The sequence below is a fragment of the Schistocerca cancellata genome, chromosome 1 (genome assembly GCF_023864275.1).
Source record: "Schistocerca cancellata isolate TAMUIC-IGC-003103 chromosome 1, iqSchCanc2.1, whole genome shotgun sequence".
NCBI classification, from domain to species: domain Eukaryota; kingdom Metazoa; phylum Arthropoda; class Insecta; order Orthoptera; family Acrididae; genus Schistocerca; species Schistocerca cancellata.
In genome coordinates this window covers 700,813,117-700,833,284 of record NC_064626.1, presented here as the reverse complement: position 1 = coordinate 700,833,284, position 20,168 = coordinate 700,813,117, and the positions used below count along the sequence as shown (strand labels likewise).

At 38.1% G+C, this 20,168-nt stretch overlaps 2 protein-coding genes across 2 annotated transcripts in view; one reads left to right on the top strand and one right to left on the bottom strand.

Annotated features, from left to right (window-relative positions):
• LOC126184573 (acylamino-acid-releasing enzyme-like) overlaps window positions 1–2,892 on the top strand; it is a 134,521-nt gene extending 131,629 nt beyond the window's left edge. Inside the window, exon 13 of the mRNA XM_049927007.1 lies at window positions 2,713–2,892. Within this exon, the coding sequence (XP_049782964.1) occupies window positions 2,713–2,812 (100 nt within the window). The 3' untranslated portion in view covers window positions 2,813–2,892. The remainder of the gene's footprint in view (window positions 1–2,712) is intronic.
• Window positions 2,893–3,338: 446 nt separating this feature from the next.
• The window catches only part of LOC126184607 (GTP-binding protein 128up), a 54,226-nt gene continuing 37,396 nt past the window's right edge, over window positions 3,339–20,168 (bottom strand). The window contains exons 6-8 of the mRNA XM_049927065.1: window positions 18,854–18,983; window positions 11,837–11,959; window positions 3,339–3,692 (exon numbers count right to left, since the gene is read on the bottom strand). Coding sequence (XP_049783022.1) covers window positions 3,590–3,692; window positions 11,837–11,959; window positions 18,854–18,983 — 356 coding nt within the window. The 3' untranslated portion in view covers window positions 3,339–3,589. The remainder of the gene's footprint in view (window positions 3,693–11,836; window positions 11,960–18,853; window positions 18,984–20,168) is intronic.

The following is a 20,168-nucleotide window of genomic DNA, read 5'->3' as shown; positions in this document are numbered from 1 at the left end:
TATTATTGTTGTATTGTACATTTAATTTCCTTCACTTACACAGATTTTATACAATGTATTGGAGAGATTACGATTTTTAATCATAGATACCAATTACATATGTTTTTGCTTGCAATTTTTACAGTTAAATTTAAAAAAGATCTCTTAACCCATTCAAGAATCTGTTACCAGTCTCATCAGTTTGTACATTGAGCACATTATCAAATCCCTCCTATTGACTGATATTTCTAGCTCTCTAAGTAGGTTAAACTTACTTCCTTCCTTTCTTCACTATGTGCACCACCTGTAAAGATTCTTCAATACCTTTTAGTGGGCGGCAGCTCAATTGGATTATTATTATTATTTTTAATTTAAATGGTCCAAACACTGCTGAGAAATTTGGACATTTGCTGTTTACCAGAGTTCAATAAATGCTAAACCCATCCTGCATTAGCCTCATGGATGTCAACTCTTTAAATAAAATATACCATAATCTTTCTTCCAATATTATGAGAAGGAAAGTTGCTACTCACCATATAGCAGAGATGCTGATTCACAGATAGACACAACAAAAAGACTGTCACAATTACAGCTTTCGGCGAGTAAAGCCTTCTCAGTTGCCAGAGACTGCAGTTTTGTGTGTGTGTGTGTGTGTGTGTGTGTGTGTGTGTGTGTGTGTGTGTGTGGGCGCGCTTGTGTATTGTTGACGAAGGCGTAATCACCAAAAGCTTTAATTGTGATTATCTTTCTGTTGTGCCTATCTGCAACTCAGCACCTCCACTATATGGTGAGTAGCAAATTCCCTTCTCATAATATTGTTGCAGTCCATCCTGGATTTTCCATTGGTATTGTTATATAGAGAGTATTAAAGTAAATTTTCGTAATTGACTGTATGGAAAGTCAGGTTTCAGTTAAAATTCCACTTCCCAAGTTAATAGAGCAGCTTGAAGTCAGTGTATAAAGAAATGTGAGATAACAGCCATCAGTATGAAATTCCTAGAGAGTTGGATTACTTAATTTATACATGGAGCTGGGCTTGTTACATCAGTTAAAATGTACGCATAATGTTATGACGTGTGAAAAAATGTTATGTTTGTTGGCAGTTGTGCCAAAAAGTGAAGCTGAAAAGAACACAATTTGGTAGAAATAGTTTTTCTAGTAATAGTTGGGGGTCATTATTACAGCAGCTGAAATGAATTTGGAAACAGTTGGTTAATATATTATGAGAGTTTTATGCTTATAGAACTTACCTGGTAATTGATTCTACTTACAAAAGCCTTTGGAGATATTAAGGGTTCAGTGATTTTAGATATCATGAAATTATTATACTGCCTCTGTAGTAGTATACTTCACAAGTGGTCCACTCTCTTTTGGTCCTACAGTTATTCCTGAGATCAAAAATGACTATCACTGGTGATTACTAAGCCGTACCAACACTAAATGGACAGTACTTACTAAACCCCTTCATTCAAAGCAATTTTTAGGTCAGTGACTGCTTTACCTTCAAAACAACAAGACGAAAAATTCTCTTTGTGGAAGGAACAGGAATAAATGCATGTAATAACGGCGAGATGAAAGCAAGCTTTTAATTATAAAATTGTTTGTCGTGGCACACTAAAAAGCTGAATGTTATATTTTTGTTGATTCTTAAAAGTTTTTTTGACCTGCCTCTATTCTACACCTGAGTGAAGAGTATGCCCAGTTCATATGTGTTGGCATGCCTCGACTTGTTACAGGCTCTCTCGGTATTACTGCAAATGTAAGTCAAATCAGGGCTTTTGGGGACCAAAACATGTCACAGTTATCAAGACAATGCATTTTGTACCAGTTGGCTTGTGTTTTGGAATACCATTTGACTAGAGTAGGTCATCTTACCCAGCATGCCAGTCACTTGAAACCAACCAAGCACATGAATGTCTTCAGGATCAAGAGGTGACCAGTGGTCATCATTCCAGTTCACCCTAATGTTAACTGTGAAGGACTTTACACTTAATGAAAGCTTTAAGAGACTACTGTAATGGTTTTCATGTTTGCATCTTGAATTTGCACCAATTCAGTAATGTAACATTTATACCTCAAGTCTTCTCTAGCATCCTCCAAAGTTCACTCTTAAAAATTGTTCCCAATGTCGAGAATGACGTTACAGGATCCACTGAAATCAAATTTATAAATTGGAAATTTCTTTTGTGTGCAAGGACTTCTTTAAACAGTTGGGCTCTGAACTCACCTATGTTGATACAATATGGGTGCAGAGTTTGCTGACTACATCATGAGAACAGGGATAGCGATTGTGGGAAATTAGTAAATGGGCCATTCATGATTTGAGTAATTTTTTAAAAAATAAATATCATTCATTTAAAAGGTGGTGTGCTGTATTTGTTAACTGGTGGCTTCTCGTACTGAATTAGGTAGCTATGTGTCAGGAATGTACTTTCTATCTCAGTGGGTAGAAGGAAGTAAATGAAGGAGCAACTTGCAATTTAATGGGTTACTGGATGTAACAGGTACTCTTATCCATATAACTGTACCCTTTCTATTCAGCAACAGACCAGTAGTTCCTAGCACTTATTTCTCCTTGGAAAGATTTTCATTATTCTCAACCGTAATAACTGGTGTTACTTTACAGACACAATCATAATGCAGTACTTAATTCATAATATGAATTTTGCACTGTTACACCAAAAAAGAAAATTTATTTCAGCTATGCATACATAAGGATTTCTTTTGTTTTAGGTTGATGCTTTATGAGGACAATCATCCACTTAGTCAAGTTCCTGTGGAAATGGACAACCTTATAAACTCAGTTTTGTGGTTCATGCAGCACATGGAATAAGAAAGATTCTTTTCTAATATATGTTGTATAAGTACATTATTTTCTTATATTACAGGAATTAAAACCTTTTTCTTTAAACATTGCATTGTTTTAGCTTTCTTACTCTGCCCCTCTCTAATGATCTCATGATAAACATTAAGTCCAAACCTTACTCTTCTGAGTGATGTTTACAGTCTCTAGTAATGTACTATAGTTGGAGTCACAAACAATGGCAGTCAACTTCAGGCGTGTTCTGGGCACCTGATGTAATACATACTCTTAACAGTCCTGGAGTGTAGCCAGTGCGAGCATTAAACATAATCATAATGAGTTACTTAGTGAATTTTTATTCCATTTACTGGAAATTATATGGCTGATAGTGATGTGTGACAAATTCTACTTAAGCAAGTGAGACAAATCGATACTCGCTTTCTTTAAGTGCAAAGCATCTGTATGCTTGGAACTGGCAATTCTATACTCCCTGTCCATGCCTAGACCACCATCGTTTCTGAATTGGTCTCTAAAATTTGAAGTTTGTACACACAAATTAATTTTGTAATAATTTAATAATTCAGTCTCACTTTTTCACAAGTAATCTATAACATAAGTTACTGGATACCAGGTAAATTTATTCTAGAGTCAATTTTCGTACAGGTTGGATTCACTAAATATATTTTATTTTTGATAAAATCAACATTCACAAATATCCACTGATTTCAAAGTATTCAGAATTGATGTTAATAAGTTGGCACTATCAGAAGATGCCTTAAGTTTTCAGTGCCATCAAAAAATACAAAATCAGACCTTTTTCACAATCTGGACAACATCTTCATCCATGAGCATATGATCCTTGCCAACTTTCTGAGGTTGATGTTTTACAGAAGATCCCCATACGAGTGCACTGAAAATATAAGGAAACATGCTGTTAGCAAACTTTTTAGAAAATCATTTACTACCTCTCTCTCTCTCTCTCTCTCTCTCTCTCCTCATATGTTATCCCCCATCCACTATCGCTCTTTAACCTTTAATAAATGGGACATTATGATGAAATAGGTACTGGGGTTTGTAATTTACAATAGTTTTCCAGTATTTGTTTTCACTGCTGCATTTAGATCTACAATACAACAAAACCCACTTTTCATTACTATCACTTCTTCAACAGATATACTTTCACCACTGCACTGTATGCTTCCTTAATATCTGTTCATGTCTTAGCAATATAGTAAGGCATTTAAGATTGACACTTTAAAGGAGGCTATGTCTTTTCCACTTGCCATCAGACTTAAAACCTAATAAGTTCCGAAAGCATGAATAATTCTCACATTGAAGGCCTGCAGTTTGGTAGCAGGAACTTACACTGCACAATGTGTAAATTTATATTTTTTGGATGTGCAGGGCAACAATCCACAATCAGAATTTTCTGTTATGATTCTTGCATCAGGACTACGCGATTGCTTCTTGAATAGTTTAGATGTCATCCATGCTTTGTTAGTTACTGGCACTGTAGTTTGTTTGCAATGCTTTTAAAACAATGCCCCCCCCCCCTCCCCTTACACACACACACACACACACACACACACACACACACACACACCATTGATTTCTTTCAGGACTATTAACATTACTGTAAAGCAAACTCTACATTTCTTTCCACAACAGTCAAGTGTTTTGTATCGAAGAATGCTGAAAAAGATCCCAGTTTCATTATCTTGAAGATGTCCCTTGGTTTATATTTCTTTTTGCCATTCACTAAAATGTTTACATTTACCTGTCCCCTTCGCCACATGCAGTTTTGTACACTGCATTATACTACTATTTCAATCTATCAACCCATCCATTAGATATGGAGAAGCCCTTCAGTCCAAGTATATTGGCCACCTTCAGTACCTTTCCACATATTTAGAGCAACTGACATGTTTCATCTTTTTTTTAATTTGGTGAGAATTACAGAAAACCCTGTGTCAAAGCAGACTTACTGGATGGGATGAGAAGGAAAAAAATGGATTATGGATTTTAAATTACCAGAAGACATTTTGAATAACACCCATATATATTTAAATAAGGGTGTCCTACAAACAATTATGGCATCAACTGTGACTTTCAGATCCTTTACTAAAAAACTTTCTCCATTACAACATTGCTCACCTATCTTAAAACCTCCTTCCCATGATAAATGAGCCTTGTAAGCTTGTCAGCTTAACCATTCGTGACTTCAAGAACTTTCACTGAGTGCACTGCTGTCAAACACTGAGACGACAAAAGTCATGGAATAATGATATGCACATATACAGATGACAGTAGTATCGCACACACAAGATATAAAAGGGTAGTGCATTAGGGGAGCTGTCATTTGTACTCAGATGATTCATGTGAAAATGTGTCTGACATGATTATGGCCTCACAATGGAGATTAACAGACTCCGAATGCGGAATGGCAGTTGGAGCTAGACGCAAGGGACATTTGATTTCGGGAATCATTAGGGAATTCAATATTCTGAGATCCACAGTGTCAAGATTGTGCCAAGAATACCAAATTTTAGGTATTACCTCTCACCACAGATGACACAGTGGGTAACGGCCTTCAATTAACGACTGAGAGCAGCAGCATTTGCATACAGTCGTCAGTGTTAACAGACAAGGAACACTGCATGAAATAACCACAGAAATCAATGTGGGGTGTACGACGAACATATCCGTTAGGAGAGTGTGCTGAAATATGGTGTTAAAGGGCTATGACAGCAGCAGATAGCTGACGCGAGTACCTTTGCTAACAGCACATCATTACCTGCAGTGCCTTTCCTAGGCTTGTGGCCTTATTGGTTGCACCCTAGATGACTGGAAAACTGTGGCTGGGTCAGATGAATCTAGGTTTCAATTGGTAAGATGGTAGGGTTCAAGTGTGGTCCAGACCCCACAAAGCCATGGACACAAGGCAGTGTGCAAGCTGATGGAGGCTCCATAATGGTGTGGGCTGTGTTTACACGGAATGGACTGCATCCTTTGGTCCAGCTGAATCCATCATTAACTGGAAATGGTTACATTCAGCTACTTGGAGACCATTTGAAGCCATACATGGACTTCAAACAATGGTGGAACTTTTATGGATGACAATGCGTCGCGTCACCAGCCCACAATTGATCGCAAATGGTTTTAAGAATATTCTGAATAATTTGACCATGCAAATAGCCCAACACAAATCTTGTTCAACATTAGACACAACTGAGAAATCATTTCAGGCATAAAATCCTGCAACGGCAACACTTTCGTCATTATGGACAGCTATAGAGGCAGCATGTCTCAAATATTTCTGCAGGGGACTTCCAATGACTTGTCGAGTCCATTCCATGTCAAGTTACTGCACTACACCGGGCAAAAGGAGATCCGTCATGGTATTAGGAGGTATCCCGTAACTTTTGTCACCTCAGTGTATCCACCCGTTATATGGAAACTAACTTCTTTTAGCTTTAAGATCAACCTCAGTATTTGTTCTACTACCATCCAAAACCCTCCTGAGTTCTGTAATACCACATGCACATGGTTGAACTGTGGCCAAGCATTTCAGCCCAAGACATCTTTGTGACTATCATCACCTTCAATTGTGAAATAATTACTAGTGCAACTAAAGGCACTTTGAGACCTAGCAATGCAAAATAGCTCCATTTGCTACAATTCTACTCATTATGTAAATAATTTTTTTCTGTTTTCCATCATACATATAACACACATACTGTATGTGCAAACTACGTTGTCAATCGGAGTGGTGGCTGATGGGAGCAGCCATAAAGGCACAGTTGCTACCATTTGCCACTTTGCCGATTGTCAACTTAGTCTGCATGTAGCAATGATTGAATTCTTATTCACATATTTCAAATAACTTTAATATTAATTTTATTAATTTCCCCAATTACTGATTACAATACTTTATTTCTATGTGAACTAATTTTCTATTTACTAAAATATTCATAATTTATTATACCTAAAGACCATGTGCCTGTCAATATTCAAGGATTTTAAAACTTGATTGTTTCAGGACTGACCTAGTTTATTTAAAAGCTCTTATTCTTTCAATGAATGTTTTACTTTTTCCAAGAACTCAATATCTCAGATGTTATATGTATTCAAAATTTTTGTTTTCCAGAGAGTTCCAATATTAAAATGTAATTATTTTCAAAATTCATAACTACAGTTTTGTAACCCCAATTTTCACTAAAATGAGTTGTTAATTAGGCCAGTTAGAAAAATTAATTTTCTCAAGAACCCATGGTAAATTTTAGGAATTCCATTACACATTAAACTGCTTCCCATAAAACAGTACTGATGATTTCGCCATTTGTTAGTTTTACAGCTAATGGTTAATCAAATGTACTTCTTTAACTTTTGTGTCTTTGTGGCCTATATGTTAATAACTAAAATGTAACAGTCCAGTATTTTGTCAATTTATAATTTCCTGTAATACATGCAGCTATACATAGACATCGCGCACAAAGTGTTAGCGAGTCAGAAGCTAGCAGTCATTATGCAAACAATCTATGTTTCGTCACATAATTTTCAGACGGTTGGTATCATAGTGCAAAGTTACTTTGTCAGTATTGGTCAAGTGGTCAAACTATTCAGCCATTATTTTATTTATGTCATTTGCCAGTCACTGCTATGTAGTTAAAGTATAAAATTAAAATGTTGCCACTTTTAAAATATTTAGCCGCTCTTAGGTGATGTGAAATCCAAAATTACTGAACACAAGCTAGTCACTGAAATGTTACTATGCGATAATAAACCAAGAAGACCGAAAAGTAATTTCTGCAATGTTGCGTATGTTATTTAAGAACTGTTTACCAAATCCAACAATCACAGGAAGACTATCAAAGAAGAAATGTTTGAGACTTTGGAGGCATTGTTATAGGTTGGTAATGTTTCATCTTCACAACGGTATCTGTAAACTGAACGGGTGACCTCAATGATAATACAATGTGATGTGGTCTGTGCATTTCTTCACATGTTCATGTAAATATTAACATAGCAAATGCCCCACTTACCACGGAAACTTGAAATTGTAGCTTTGCATAACTCTTTTGTGTTCCCAAAGATATAAAAAAAGAGCCACTTCCAATTTTCCACTACATGTCAAGTACTGTTGATTAACTATTCATTCAACACAGTAAACAAGCATGCTGGATCACATCAGCTTATTAAGTCTGTGGGCAAGATAAGTAGGACTCAATACCTGCAACTATGTACAGTGGAGCAGCACTATTGCAATTGGTTCTCAAAATTGTGAAAGTCGGCATGATACATGTATGTTGTGGAAGGTTCAATTGTAAACTGTCACGCATGAAAGATAACACTTCCAACAAAAGGTTTCACAGGCATTTGCAGAGTGAAAAAGAGGCTGGGTTGGTTGGTTGGTTGTTTGGGGAAGGAGACCAGACAGCGTGGTCATCGGTCTCATCGGATTACGGAAGGATGGGGAAGGAAGTCGGCCGTGCCCTTTCAGAGGAACCATCCCGGCATTTGCCTGGAGTGATTTAGGGAAATCATGGAAAACCTAAATCAGGATGGCCGGACGCGGGATTGAACCGTCGTCCTCCCGAACGCGAGTCCAGTGTCTAACCACTGCGCCACCTCGCTCGGTAAAAGAGACTGGGGACAATAGCTATTTTCAGTATAGGAGACATTCCCCCGACAAATGTGGTTTTACTGACACTGTAAATGGTCCTGGGATGGTTCCTCATAGTTCTGTCCTTTTTTTTAAATTTTAAGGCTCACATCAATGTGGAGCACTGAAATGTGAAATTGATAAAATATGTTTGCATGTACGTTAACAAGGAAGACAGTACATAAATATTTCGGAGGCAGTATAACTGACTGTAAAATGTATACTTTCATGGCCAGAAATGTCACACATAATAAAATGTTCCAGGCTATTATGCAGTGGTCAAATGGATGGGGAGCCCCTTCAGCCTGCTTACAGCGAACTTCTTTATGGAAAAATTCGAGGAGCAGGCTTTGGAAACTGCGAAAGAGAAACCGAATCTTTGGTTCTGTTACATCGATGATACATTTGTTTTGTGGCAGGATGGTAATGAGGAACTGGATCGTTTTCACAACACCTGAACGGGATCAATCCAAAGATTCAGTTTACCAAAGAGGAGGTGGCAAGCAGAAGATTAAATTTTCTTAATGTGCTAATTTTCAAGATAGAAGATGGTAGCTTGGGCCACACGGTTTACCGAAAACCGACGCAGACAGACCGTTTACCTACACCGGGATTCGAACCACCACCCTCAAGAAAAGCGAGGCATAAAAAAAAAAGTTGGCAGGCAAAGCAAGGAAAATCTGCGAACCAGAGCTGCTTGATGCAGAATTAAAACATCTCACCAATGCATTGATCAAGAATGGTTATTCATTTGCTGAGGTGAAAAGAGCGTTAAGACCACCACATAGAGATCATAGCGGTGCTCAAGCGCTGGTGAAATCAAAAGTTTTCCTGCCATTCATTAAGGACATCAATGACCTCATAGGAAAAATCTTGAAAAAGTAGAAGATTGCAGTAATCTACAGGGAGCGGTAGGGGCGAGGAGAGATACAGACTTGGGGGAGAGGTTCTGTGATGTGCCTAAGTATTTGAAGAGGACAGGAGATCCTGCTGCTTTCTCAAATAGGATCACTATGGCTGCAGGCTGTAGGTGGATGAATCTGACAGCTGGTAATCCCTGCACTTTGTAAGCACAATGGGGGGGAGCCTTGTCTGCAGATAGCGTTATAAGGTTAGGATCAGATTTTAGGTGGTGGACTACAGTTCTTTTTGTGGATGTAAGGTTGGTTTCTATGTTGAGGGATTTGGGGAACGATGCAACCTTTGAGGTTAGGAAATTCTGGAAAGTTAACAGGGGGCGGTTCATGGTTGGATGGAGGAGTGAACAGTCAGGCAGTGTTCAATATTGGTTTTGGACTGAGTCTGACTGGTAAGGTTGGTGATAAAAAACAGTGTTTCCATTGTATGGACCAAGAGAAGGAGAGAAGGTCTCTAGCAAGTCTAGCGTAACTGAATTTGGGTGTGGGGCAAAAGAGAAGGCCTTTAGAAAATAATGATACTTCAGTGGGCTTTTGGAGGACAGGTTCATGACTGTGTTTCAGGTCTGTTTAGGTTCTGGATTCTCTATGGCGATGGGACTCAATTTCTGACAGTGAGGTAACTGTAGGAGGTCTGCAAGACAGGGTTTTTGGCCACGATAAGATGCAGGTGATGTTTGAAGGCTCTTTTAAATATGTGGATGATGGCAGTTCAAGGCAGAAGGAGGAGATGAACAGGTTGGAGAGTTTCTTGAGGTGTCATTGTGCACACTGCTCTAGTTCCTGGACCACAAGAGTTTCCATCTGGATGGAGTACAGGAATTTAGGATTGGAGAGGAGGTATTGCAGGCAAGTTTGAGCCTGATGTATATGGTTTTGCATGGCTATGTTGGTTAGGGCTATGGACAGTCAGAATTTGAACACACAACATCATTGTGGAAGGAGGGTTTGCAACCAGATATGAAAATTCCATGAACTAGGCAACAATTCAGGAACATTGATTAAAATTCTTCTGGGTATTATGCCACATCATTGCTAGAAACTAACAACAACAATAATAAACTACAACCGACGTTTCGGTTGAATTGCAACGGCCTTCCTCAGGGCACGGCTGGTTTTGCATGGAGATAGGTGCTTCTATTTCTTACAGACTATCGATGTCTGACGTCACTATTGTAAAACTATTAATTGGCCCTCTAATATGGTTGGCTGGGCATGATGTAAGGGAAGATGGAAAGAAAGAGGCTATTCATGGATGTCCATGTCGTCAACGATTGGTAACTGTCCGCCAATCAGCATTCGGCTTCTGGTTGTAAAGTTTCCTCCTGGTGTGTGCGGAAGTGGACTGACAGTTGCTCTACAGCTGTTTGTGCAGATGCGTCCGTGTCCCGTGCTATTTTAACAACAATGCCAACAAAAATGAGCAATAAACACATGGCATAAGCACAGGTACAGCATCGCTGATACAATAGTATCCCTGTTGCTGCATGTCGTGAGTTAATGTATGCATGTTCACACTGTGCAAAAGACTTGTCTGCACTTTGTCTTTATGGTAGTTTCTTGCTGTTGTCACCAGACATCTGTCGTATTTCAGAATGGCACCAAACCTAGACTGGAAACATTTTTACCAAGTGACACTGTAATGAAGTACACTGCTTTGTTTGCCAAAAAAGATTAAAGACCTGTCTGCCATTTCTATGAAATAATAAAAGAGGATGGAAATTATGGTAACAGCAATAACTTAAAAAATAATTAATCCATAGTATAAAATATAAGTAGGAATTAGCTAATCTGCTGCCTGTGTCTACATAATATACCTTTATCTGCTTGTAGCCCTTGAAAACGGACAAATGAACATGAAAAACAGAATTCTTCAACCTCAGTTTTCACCCTTTAGGCCATACGAATAAGGGTGAGATCCCCAATTACAACATAATTTTTGAACACAGTCTCAAAAAATTAGAATCAATCGGAGAAAACTGGTGATTTTTTGTATTATTCAACCACTTATCTTTTTCCGAGAAAAGAAGTGAACGGTTGATGGACTAAATTTTCTTTTACTTGCCTATTTAATCTAATATTTTTGATTCTGTGTGTCTTGAAACTGAGAGTATTTCAAGCTTTGTTTGATTTCAACATTTATCACAGGAAATAAAAAGCATAAAAAACTGAAAATTGGTTATTTCAGAAACAGGTTATTCTGAGTGATCTTAACTAACATGTTAACCTGGCGTGGGGGGGGGGGGGGGGATATATATATCACCGAAGACCGGTTGTTTCAGCAATAACCACCATCCATAATATGTACACACATGTACTCTATTGCTTCCTATTTATGAGACAAAAATAATTACTATGAATGCTGAGACAACTGCACTGCTTCTGTTTAATGTTCTGGATGTAATCTACACCTCTAGTGGTGAATTACTCTAAAAATATAATTTATACTCAATTGTTGCAATTCTGCAAACTTACTATTTAAATTCTTTCGCTATTGAGCGATGAAGCTTGTTGCAGAAGTCTTCCACACTGCGTCTGTCAGAGTGAAGTACAACAGGTGACTCATAGTCAGGAAGCTGCCCTTTAGGTTTTGTGTATCTGTAACACATTAAAGTAACACTGGTCAGTACAATGAATTAACTTTGGTCTAGTCAGCATCTTTTGACCATTATGTTTGATTTAGAAAACAGAGATAACTATTTGACTGAGACACTCATAAATTTATCAACTGCTTCAAATGGTGAGAGAACAATGTCCATATTTAAAGATGAGTGATGCAGTAATTTTTCGTTACACCATATTGAAGCAAGGAAACACTTACTGATTGCTCAAGTACAAGGTATGAAATAAACTTCATTTACAAAATTTTAGAGCATTTAGAGGAGATAAAAAGAAATTTTTTATGGAACAAATATTTCATAGGGGCATCATTTCCTCACTAGGGCTGCGGGAATATTTTGACACTGCTGATAGTCAGAGATGGTGTTCAAACTGATGACTGTTGTTTTAGAGGTGTTGGTGAAAGTTTTGCCCATTTACATTAATGCATATCTGAAATTTGTATGTTAGTGGTCATCTAAAATATTCAAAACAACCAAGTGTTTCTAAATAATGGCTGCAGCCTCATCCATACAGGCAACCAGCCCTTCTGGTACGTCTACCGGTGTCTTGTAAAGGTTCCATCTGAACCCCCCCCCCCCCTCCCCCTCCTCCCAGATGTCGGCAGCACAGAAACGATACACTTGTGATATTTTTGTCATGTAAAAAACAATATGTTTATCTCCTCTAAAACTTAGTATATGTAATTTTTGACATACTCTTTACTGATAACTGAAAAAGTGAAATAATGCTCTCTCCACTGGCAAAACATTCTGCATTGGTCTCACATTGGGATATCCAGGACAGGACTGCCAAGGGGGAGGTTACCATGAGAAGACTGAATAACCATGAATGGGCAGCAGTCTACACGAGTAGAAGTATGGAAAGTCAGAAGTTTGAACTTGATAGGTAAGCTTTGTCAAATGAGAAATGTAAAGATTCAGTTTAAATGTAGTGGGAGAGCAGTGAGGTGGAAACTTCTATTTCTTGTGTCTTTCTCCTGCAGCGGTGCAGGGGTCAGCATCGTTATGAACGGATTTTTCGTCGTTAATTTAAGGGGTGGCCAGATGCCTGTCTTGTCACAACCCTGTTACCTCTCAGGACAGAAGGGGCGTAGCCCAAATGTCTGTGTGTACAGTTATTCATGCGAAAGTGAGCAAAAATTTTCTAAATGTTGGTGCATTGTGTACCTGAGATTGGATATGGGTACCAGCCCAGTGTTCACCTGGTAGGATGTGGGAAACCACCTAAAAACCACATACAGGCTGGCTGGCAAACCGACCCTCATCGTTAATCTGCGGGGCAGATTCAATCTAGGGCCAGCGCATCTCTCTATCCTGAAAGAGGCACTTTAAGGTGCACAGCTATCCAGGCGAGTAGATCAGTAAAGTGAAATGGAAAGAAGATAATTATTTCTGGTCAGACAAATATACGGTAACATCTATAGCAGTAGAAAATGGTATAACTGGAGTAGGATTCATTACTTATGGGAAGGTAGGGTAGTGAGTGAGTTATTTCGAACAATTCAGTGATAAGACTGTTCTCATCAGAATCGACAGCAAACCAATGCCAACAAAAACAACTGTTCAGATATACATGCCAACATCACAAGCAGAAGATGAAGACACAACGGAAGTAGATGAGGATATTAAACACATATTTCAGTACATAAAGGGAGATGAAAATCTGATAATCATGGATGACAAATTCGGTAGTGGGGGAAAGAACAGGAGACAGGGATCTGTATGTGGGCTTGGTAATAGGAATGAGACAGGACTTCTGCAGTAATCTTCAACTCATAATAGCGAATACACTGTTGAAACATCTCAAGGGGAGATGATAAACTTGCAAAAGGCCTGAAGACGCATGAAGATGCCATTTTATTACAATGTGGTGTAACAGAGATACTAATATCAGATACTGGATTATGAGGCATACCCAGGAGCAGATATAAACACAGACCACAATTTAGTAATGATGAGAAGTAGGCTTAAGGTTAAGAGAATCACCAGGAAGAATCAAAGTAGAAAGAAGCGGGATACTAAAGTTCTATACTGTGATTATGGATACCATGGCAGCAGTTCTCTGGAAGAGTAATGGATATCTCTAACAAGGGAAATCACAGAAGTTGGACAGATAAATACAGGTACAAGGAATGTAAAAACCACCTTGGGTAAACAGAGAAAATACTTCAACTGATGGATGGAAGAAGGAAATACAAAAATGCTCACAGGAAATTGGTTTGAATACAGCAATATAAAACAGAAATTAAATAAATAAAAAGCACAGGGAAAGCTAAGGCGAAGTGGCTGCAGGATTTTGAAAATGCTCATTTGGAATGACAGATTCGGATAGAGAAAAGTCAAAACAACCTTCCGTGAAATTAAAAGCAAAGGAGTCAACATTAAAGAGCACAAGAGGAATTCCACCATTAAATGCAGGGGAGGAGCCGACTGATGACATTACAGTAGAAGACTCAGGGTATCAATACTGATGACATAGTTGATTCAATCTTAATGAGAGTTTAACAGAGCTTTAGACGACTTGCAGTCAAGCAAGGTGGAAGGCATAGGTAACATTTCTTCAGAATTTCTGAAAATCTATGAGACTAGAGATGTACCATCCACTTTTGGAAAATTATCATCCATCCAATGCCAAAGATGGCAAGTGCAGATAAGTGTGAGAAATAACCCCCCAATTAGCTTAACAGTTCATGAATCAAAGTTGCTGATACAAATAATGTACAGAAGAATGGAAATGAAAACTGAGGATTGGCTCATTACAATCATCTCCACTTTGGGAAAGATAAAGGCTCTAGAGGCAGTTCTGATGTTGTACTTGATAGCTCAAGAAAAATTTAAGCAAAATCAAGGGCAAGTTCACTGGATTTCTCAATCTAGAAATACCATGAAACAATGTAAAATGGTGCAAGATGTTCGAGATTCTCAAAAAAAATCATTATAAGCTATTGGGGAAGACATATAATATACAATATGTGTTAAGTCAAACAATGGAAAATCCACGATGGAATGTAACAATATTATGAGAAGGAAAGTTGCTGCTCATCATATAGTGGAGATGCTGAGTTGCAGGTAGGCACAACAAAAAGAGTTTCACACTTAAAGCTTTCGCCCAATGACCTTTGCCAACAATACACACACATACGCACACACACACACACTCATGCAAACACAACTCACACATGCAACTCAGCATCTCTGCTATATGGTGAGTAGCATCTTTCCTTCTCATAATATTGGTACAATATATGTAAGAACTGACAAGGAACAATAGGAATCTAAGATCAAGAATGAAGTGCTTAACTTAAAATGGGGGGTAAGACAAGGATTCAGCCTTTGTGTTCTACTGTTCAAAGGTACATCAAAGAAGCAATCGTGGAACTAATAGATAGGTTCAGGTGTGGGATCAAAATTCTAGGGGAAAAGGTATGAATGACAGGATTCACTAAGGAGATTGCTAACCTCAGAGGAAGTGAGAGAACATCACAGGACATATTGCATGGAATGAACAGTCTACTGGGCACAAAATATGGACTGAGTGTGAACCGAACAAAGACAAAAATGATGACAGTTGCAGAAATGAGATTAATGAGGAACTTAACATCAAAATTGTGGACCACAAAGTAGAAAATGTGGAGGAATTCTCCTACCTTGGAAGCAAATTAATTTATGACAGACAAAGCAAGAAGAACCAAAAAAGCAGCCTAGAACAGAAAAAACAACAAAAACCGGTGTTTCTGGCCAAAACAAGTCTCCTAGTATCAAACATTGACCTCGAGGAAGAAATTTCTGACAATGTATATCTGGAGCACAGCATTTCATGGAAGTGGAGCATGCACTATGGAAGAAGTTGAGAAGAAAAGAATCTAAACATTCAAGGTGTGGCACTATAGAAGTATACTGAATATTAGGTGGACTGATAAGATAAGGAATGAAGAGGTTCTCCACAGAATCAGAAAAGAGAGTAATACACAGAGAACACTGACAAGAAGAAGGGACAGGATGTTAGGATGTGTTAAGACATCAAGAAACAGCTTCCATGGTACAAGAGGGAATTGCAGAGGAAAAGACTGCAGGGAGAGACTGAGACTGGAATACATCCAACAAATAACTGAGGACACTGGGTTAAATGCTACTATAAAATGAAGAAGTTGGCACTAGAGAAAAGTCATGGTGAGCTGCATCAGACCAGTCAGACGGCTTTGAAAGTGGGGGACTGCTAGTCATATGAAGCACAGAACCATATAGTTATCTCAACAACTCCCACTCTCCACATAGTAAGGCACAGAACACTTCAGTCTACACCTTACAAATACTACGTTTTGGTAGAACTGGACCACACTGAGCACAAAACAATTTGATTATGATACATAACAAATAAAAATGAAGAACCTTTATCCACTCACCTACAGATGAAGTATGTGCACCCTCTACAGATCTGAAAATTGCTTCAGCTTAGCTCTTTTTCTAATTTTAGAGCAAACATTGTGCTAATATAAAGAGAATACAAGGTGTAAAACTTTGCTTCTGCCGTTTTCTCCCCAACATTTGAGGCTTTAATGAAACAAATTGGTTACACATGTATCATTCAAAGTATTTTCCATTGCTGACCACTACTTTCTCCTATCTTTCGGGCAGGTACGAATACCGAGTTGAAAAAATTGTTCATCTTTTGAAGCGATCCACGAACCGATCCAATTTGTGACTTCTTCATGAGATCGGAAGTGTTGGTCAGCCAGGTCATGTACCATTGATCTGAACAGGTGATAATCAGAGGGAGCAATGTCTGGAGAATATGGCGGGTGGGGTAGGACTTCCCATTTTAACGTTTTGACCTGTTTTGCAATGGGGTGTAGAGTGTTGTCGCGCTGCAAAATCACTTTATCATGCCTCTTGCTGTATTGCGGCCGTTTGTCTTTTAATGGTCTGCTCAAACGCATTAATTGCATTTGATAATGACCACCTGTGATTGTTTCACTTGATTTTAACACCTCATAGTACATGATGCCATGCTGCTCCCACCAAATGCAGAGCATGATCTTTGAGCTGTGAATATTTGGTTTGGCCATCGACAAGGAACCATGGCCGAGATAGCCCCATGATTTTTTGCATTTAGGGTTATCGTAATGAACCCGTTTTTTGTCCCCAGTCACAATGAGATGCAGAAATCCATACCGTTTTTGTCTCTGAAGCAACTGTTCACGAACACACAAACACCTTTTTTCTTTTTCTTTTTTCCTCCCCCCCCCCAATCAAGAACAACTTTATAATCCAGACACAAATTGACTAATGTTTGAATGAGGTTATGTTGACCGAGGTCCAAGCTAACTGCCTGATGTCTGCGATCTGTTTCTTTCGACAGCTACTTACCGTTGTCGCCACCTATCAGCAAACGGCGGAAACAAAGTTCTACACCTTGTAAAAGCTTGCGAAGTTATGTTATTTTTGTATCTTTAAGCGTGTGATTCCACCACCCATCATTCAGCTACAGACTATCATAATTTTTGTTTGATTTTAGGATATATTTCTTAAAATTAAATGGCAGGAGTCCACCTAAGAACAATTAAAGTGCTCTTTCTTATCCTTAATTGTCCATTATTACACTTACACCTGTTTTACCCAAATTTTATTTTGTGTTGGTAACCAGGTACAAAACTTTGGTTTCTTTTTAATAGAATATCATATACAAAGTGTTTATAAAATAGTTATACAAAAGTAACCTTTCATTATGCAAAAGATAAATAACTTACGGAATTGTTTGATATAGCACTAAATGAAGTATATCTTCAATTTTTATTTACATATGTTCAATGTGACTACCTTTTGTCACATGGCAAATGTCCCATCTGTAATAAGTTTCCTGCCACATGTTATGAAGCAAGTCTTGATGTACGGTGGCAACTGCCAGTGTTAGCTGTTCTCGCAGCTCGTCGGCATTTCCTGGAAGCGGAGGAACAAACACACTGTCCAACACTGAAGTCCACTGTGGTTAAATCAAGAGATCATGGCTTCCAGGATATTGTTCCACTATGTCCAATCCAAGTCAGCATATTCCTACAGAGATACGTAACAGCTTGAGGGTGATGAAGTGGTGGAATGCGATTTTGCTGGGAAATAAATCCTGTGCCCATATCCTGTTGTAAGAGAGGGATTAAATAGCATGCACAGGTACGACAGGACAGCTACAGTTGACTTGGCAAATATAAAGGTCCATAAATTTTGTTATTGCTTACAGCACAAAATTCATTTATATTAGGTGAGTCCCTTAAATGTTTGATTATGTGATGTAGTTTCTGCTCAACCTACATCAAAACATTAAGCTGATTCACTTTACTGCAGGTATGGAAGGTGGATTCATCACTGAACACAATTTTATTAAGAAAATCATTTTCAGTCTGAATTTTCTACAACATTTCTACACAAAATTCAGCTTGTTTTCTTCATTACTTGTTTCTTAAAGCCTGAAACAGTTCCAGTTTGTAGGGGTTGAGTAACAGGCTTTTTTGTCATACCTTCCACACTGTAATATCAGGCGTATTCAATTCTAAGCTGCCGTGTCTCATTGATTTATCTGGACTATGAATGTAACACTTGCTCAATTGCAGCGGATTAGGATCATGAAACCATAAACAACACAGTGTGCACTTGCACCATAATACAATTCCATGATGACTGTCAAAAGAACTCATTCGTGCATGCCACCTAGCCAGAATGTTGGGAACTGACAGTGTTAGGTGGAAATATAACTTGAAAATGTATTGCAGTCAGTGCTGTATCAGACGTTTCTGTAAGTTATTGATCCTTTTCACAATTAAAGGTTACTTATAAACACCCTGTATATGCAATATCCTAAGGAACGCAAGGTGTTACTTACATTCGCACTAACTTCAAGTATTCCCACATTTTCTCAAGCAGATCATCAAAGTTCCACCTATGATGAGCAGATATTGGCACACAATGAGGTATTTTGTAGATGATGTCCAACTCTTCAATGCTGATCTGGTCTGAAACAAATGATACATATCATATATACAATTTGTGAAAATAATCTGAAGACTAAAAATAGCTCATAAAAAACAAATGTTACTGAATATTTACTATTGCGAGATAGCGTAATTACAGCAAACTGTATGTGTGTGTTTCCACTCAAGGGTAAGGCATATTATTTAGTCTAGAAATATGACACTATGAAACTTGGTATGGACTCTGATTTAAAAAACATGAATGTTTCAGTAACATATCACCTTTACACACAATTAAGAATCAACATGCTGACAATTTGTTTAATTGTATCAAACTGTTACTCAAAAGCAGTTTTCTTAGTCGTCTGGGCTTGTGGTACTCCAAAGCCGTGACAGCTAACTAATGATAAACATCCAATAACATAAACCAAGAGCATCAACAAATAAATAATCCCATAACTGTACATCTGCTCTGTAATATGTCACACACGCAGGTAATTAACACAAATATGTTAATAAATAAAACTTTATGAATTCATGAGACTTTAAAAAAAGTGCGAGTGGGACTCACACTCAGAGGGTTCCATACAAGCTTAAATATGTATACAGATGATGATGATGATGATGATAATAATAATAATAATTTTAATAATAATAACTCAATGGCTTGTTGCAAGTCTTGGACACCCACTTTGGCAACTTTCGTGTCCCTGACCTACCCCACTTATCCAACCGGGGAGAGGGGACCTAAGTTTAACATGGAATCTGAACCATGTGTTTTTGCTGGTAACTGCTCACATTGTTAAGGTGAAGGCTATGTTAAAATGCAGACTGAAAAATCTGTTGAAGGGGGGGGGGGGGGAGTACAAATTGTCACTTCGAGCTACTTGTTGTACCCCATTAATACAAATATCAATACAATGGTTAAGCCATAAAGTTTTAATTGATACCTTGAAAAGATAAAGTTATGGAAACAATTTTTTGTGTTGTTAGGAGGCAAATGTTGGTAGTTTGGTAACATAGAAATTCTCATGTCACATCACTACACCACACTGCTAGAGGAGCTAAAATAACATGGCATAGCTCATTGCTACAGTGCAGTATCATTAAGTAATTTGTTTTCTGCATTTAAAGGGGAACATCACTGCACCATCACATGACATAGTGGTTAGTTGGTTCAGATGCTTCCAGTGTGGTCAAATACATTTGAGGAAGAAAGTGACAGAC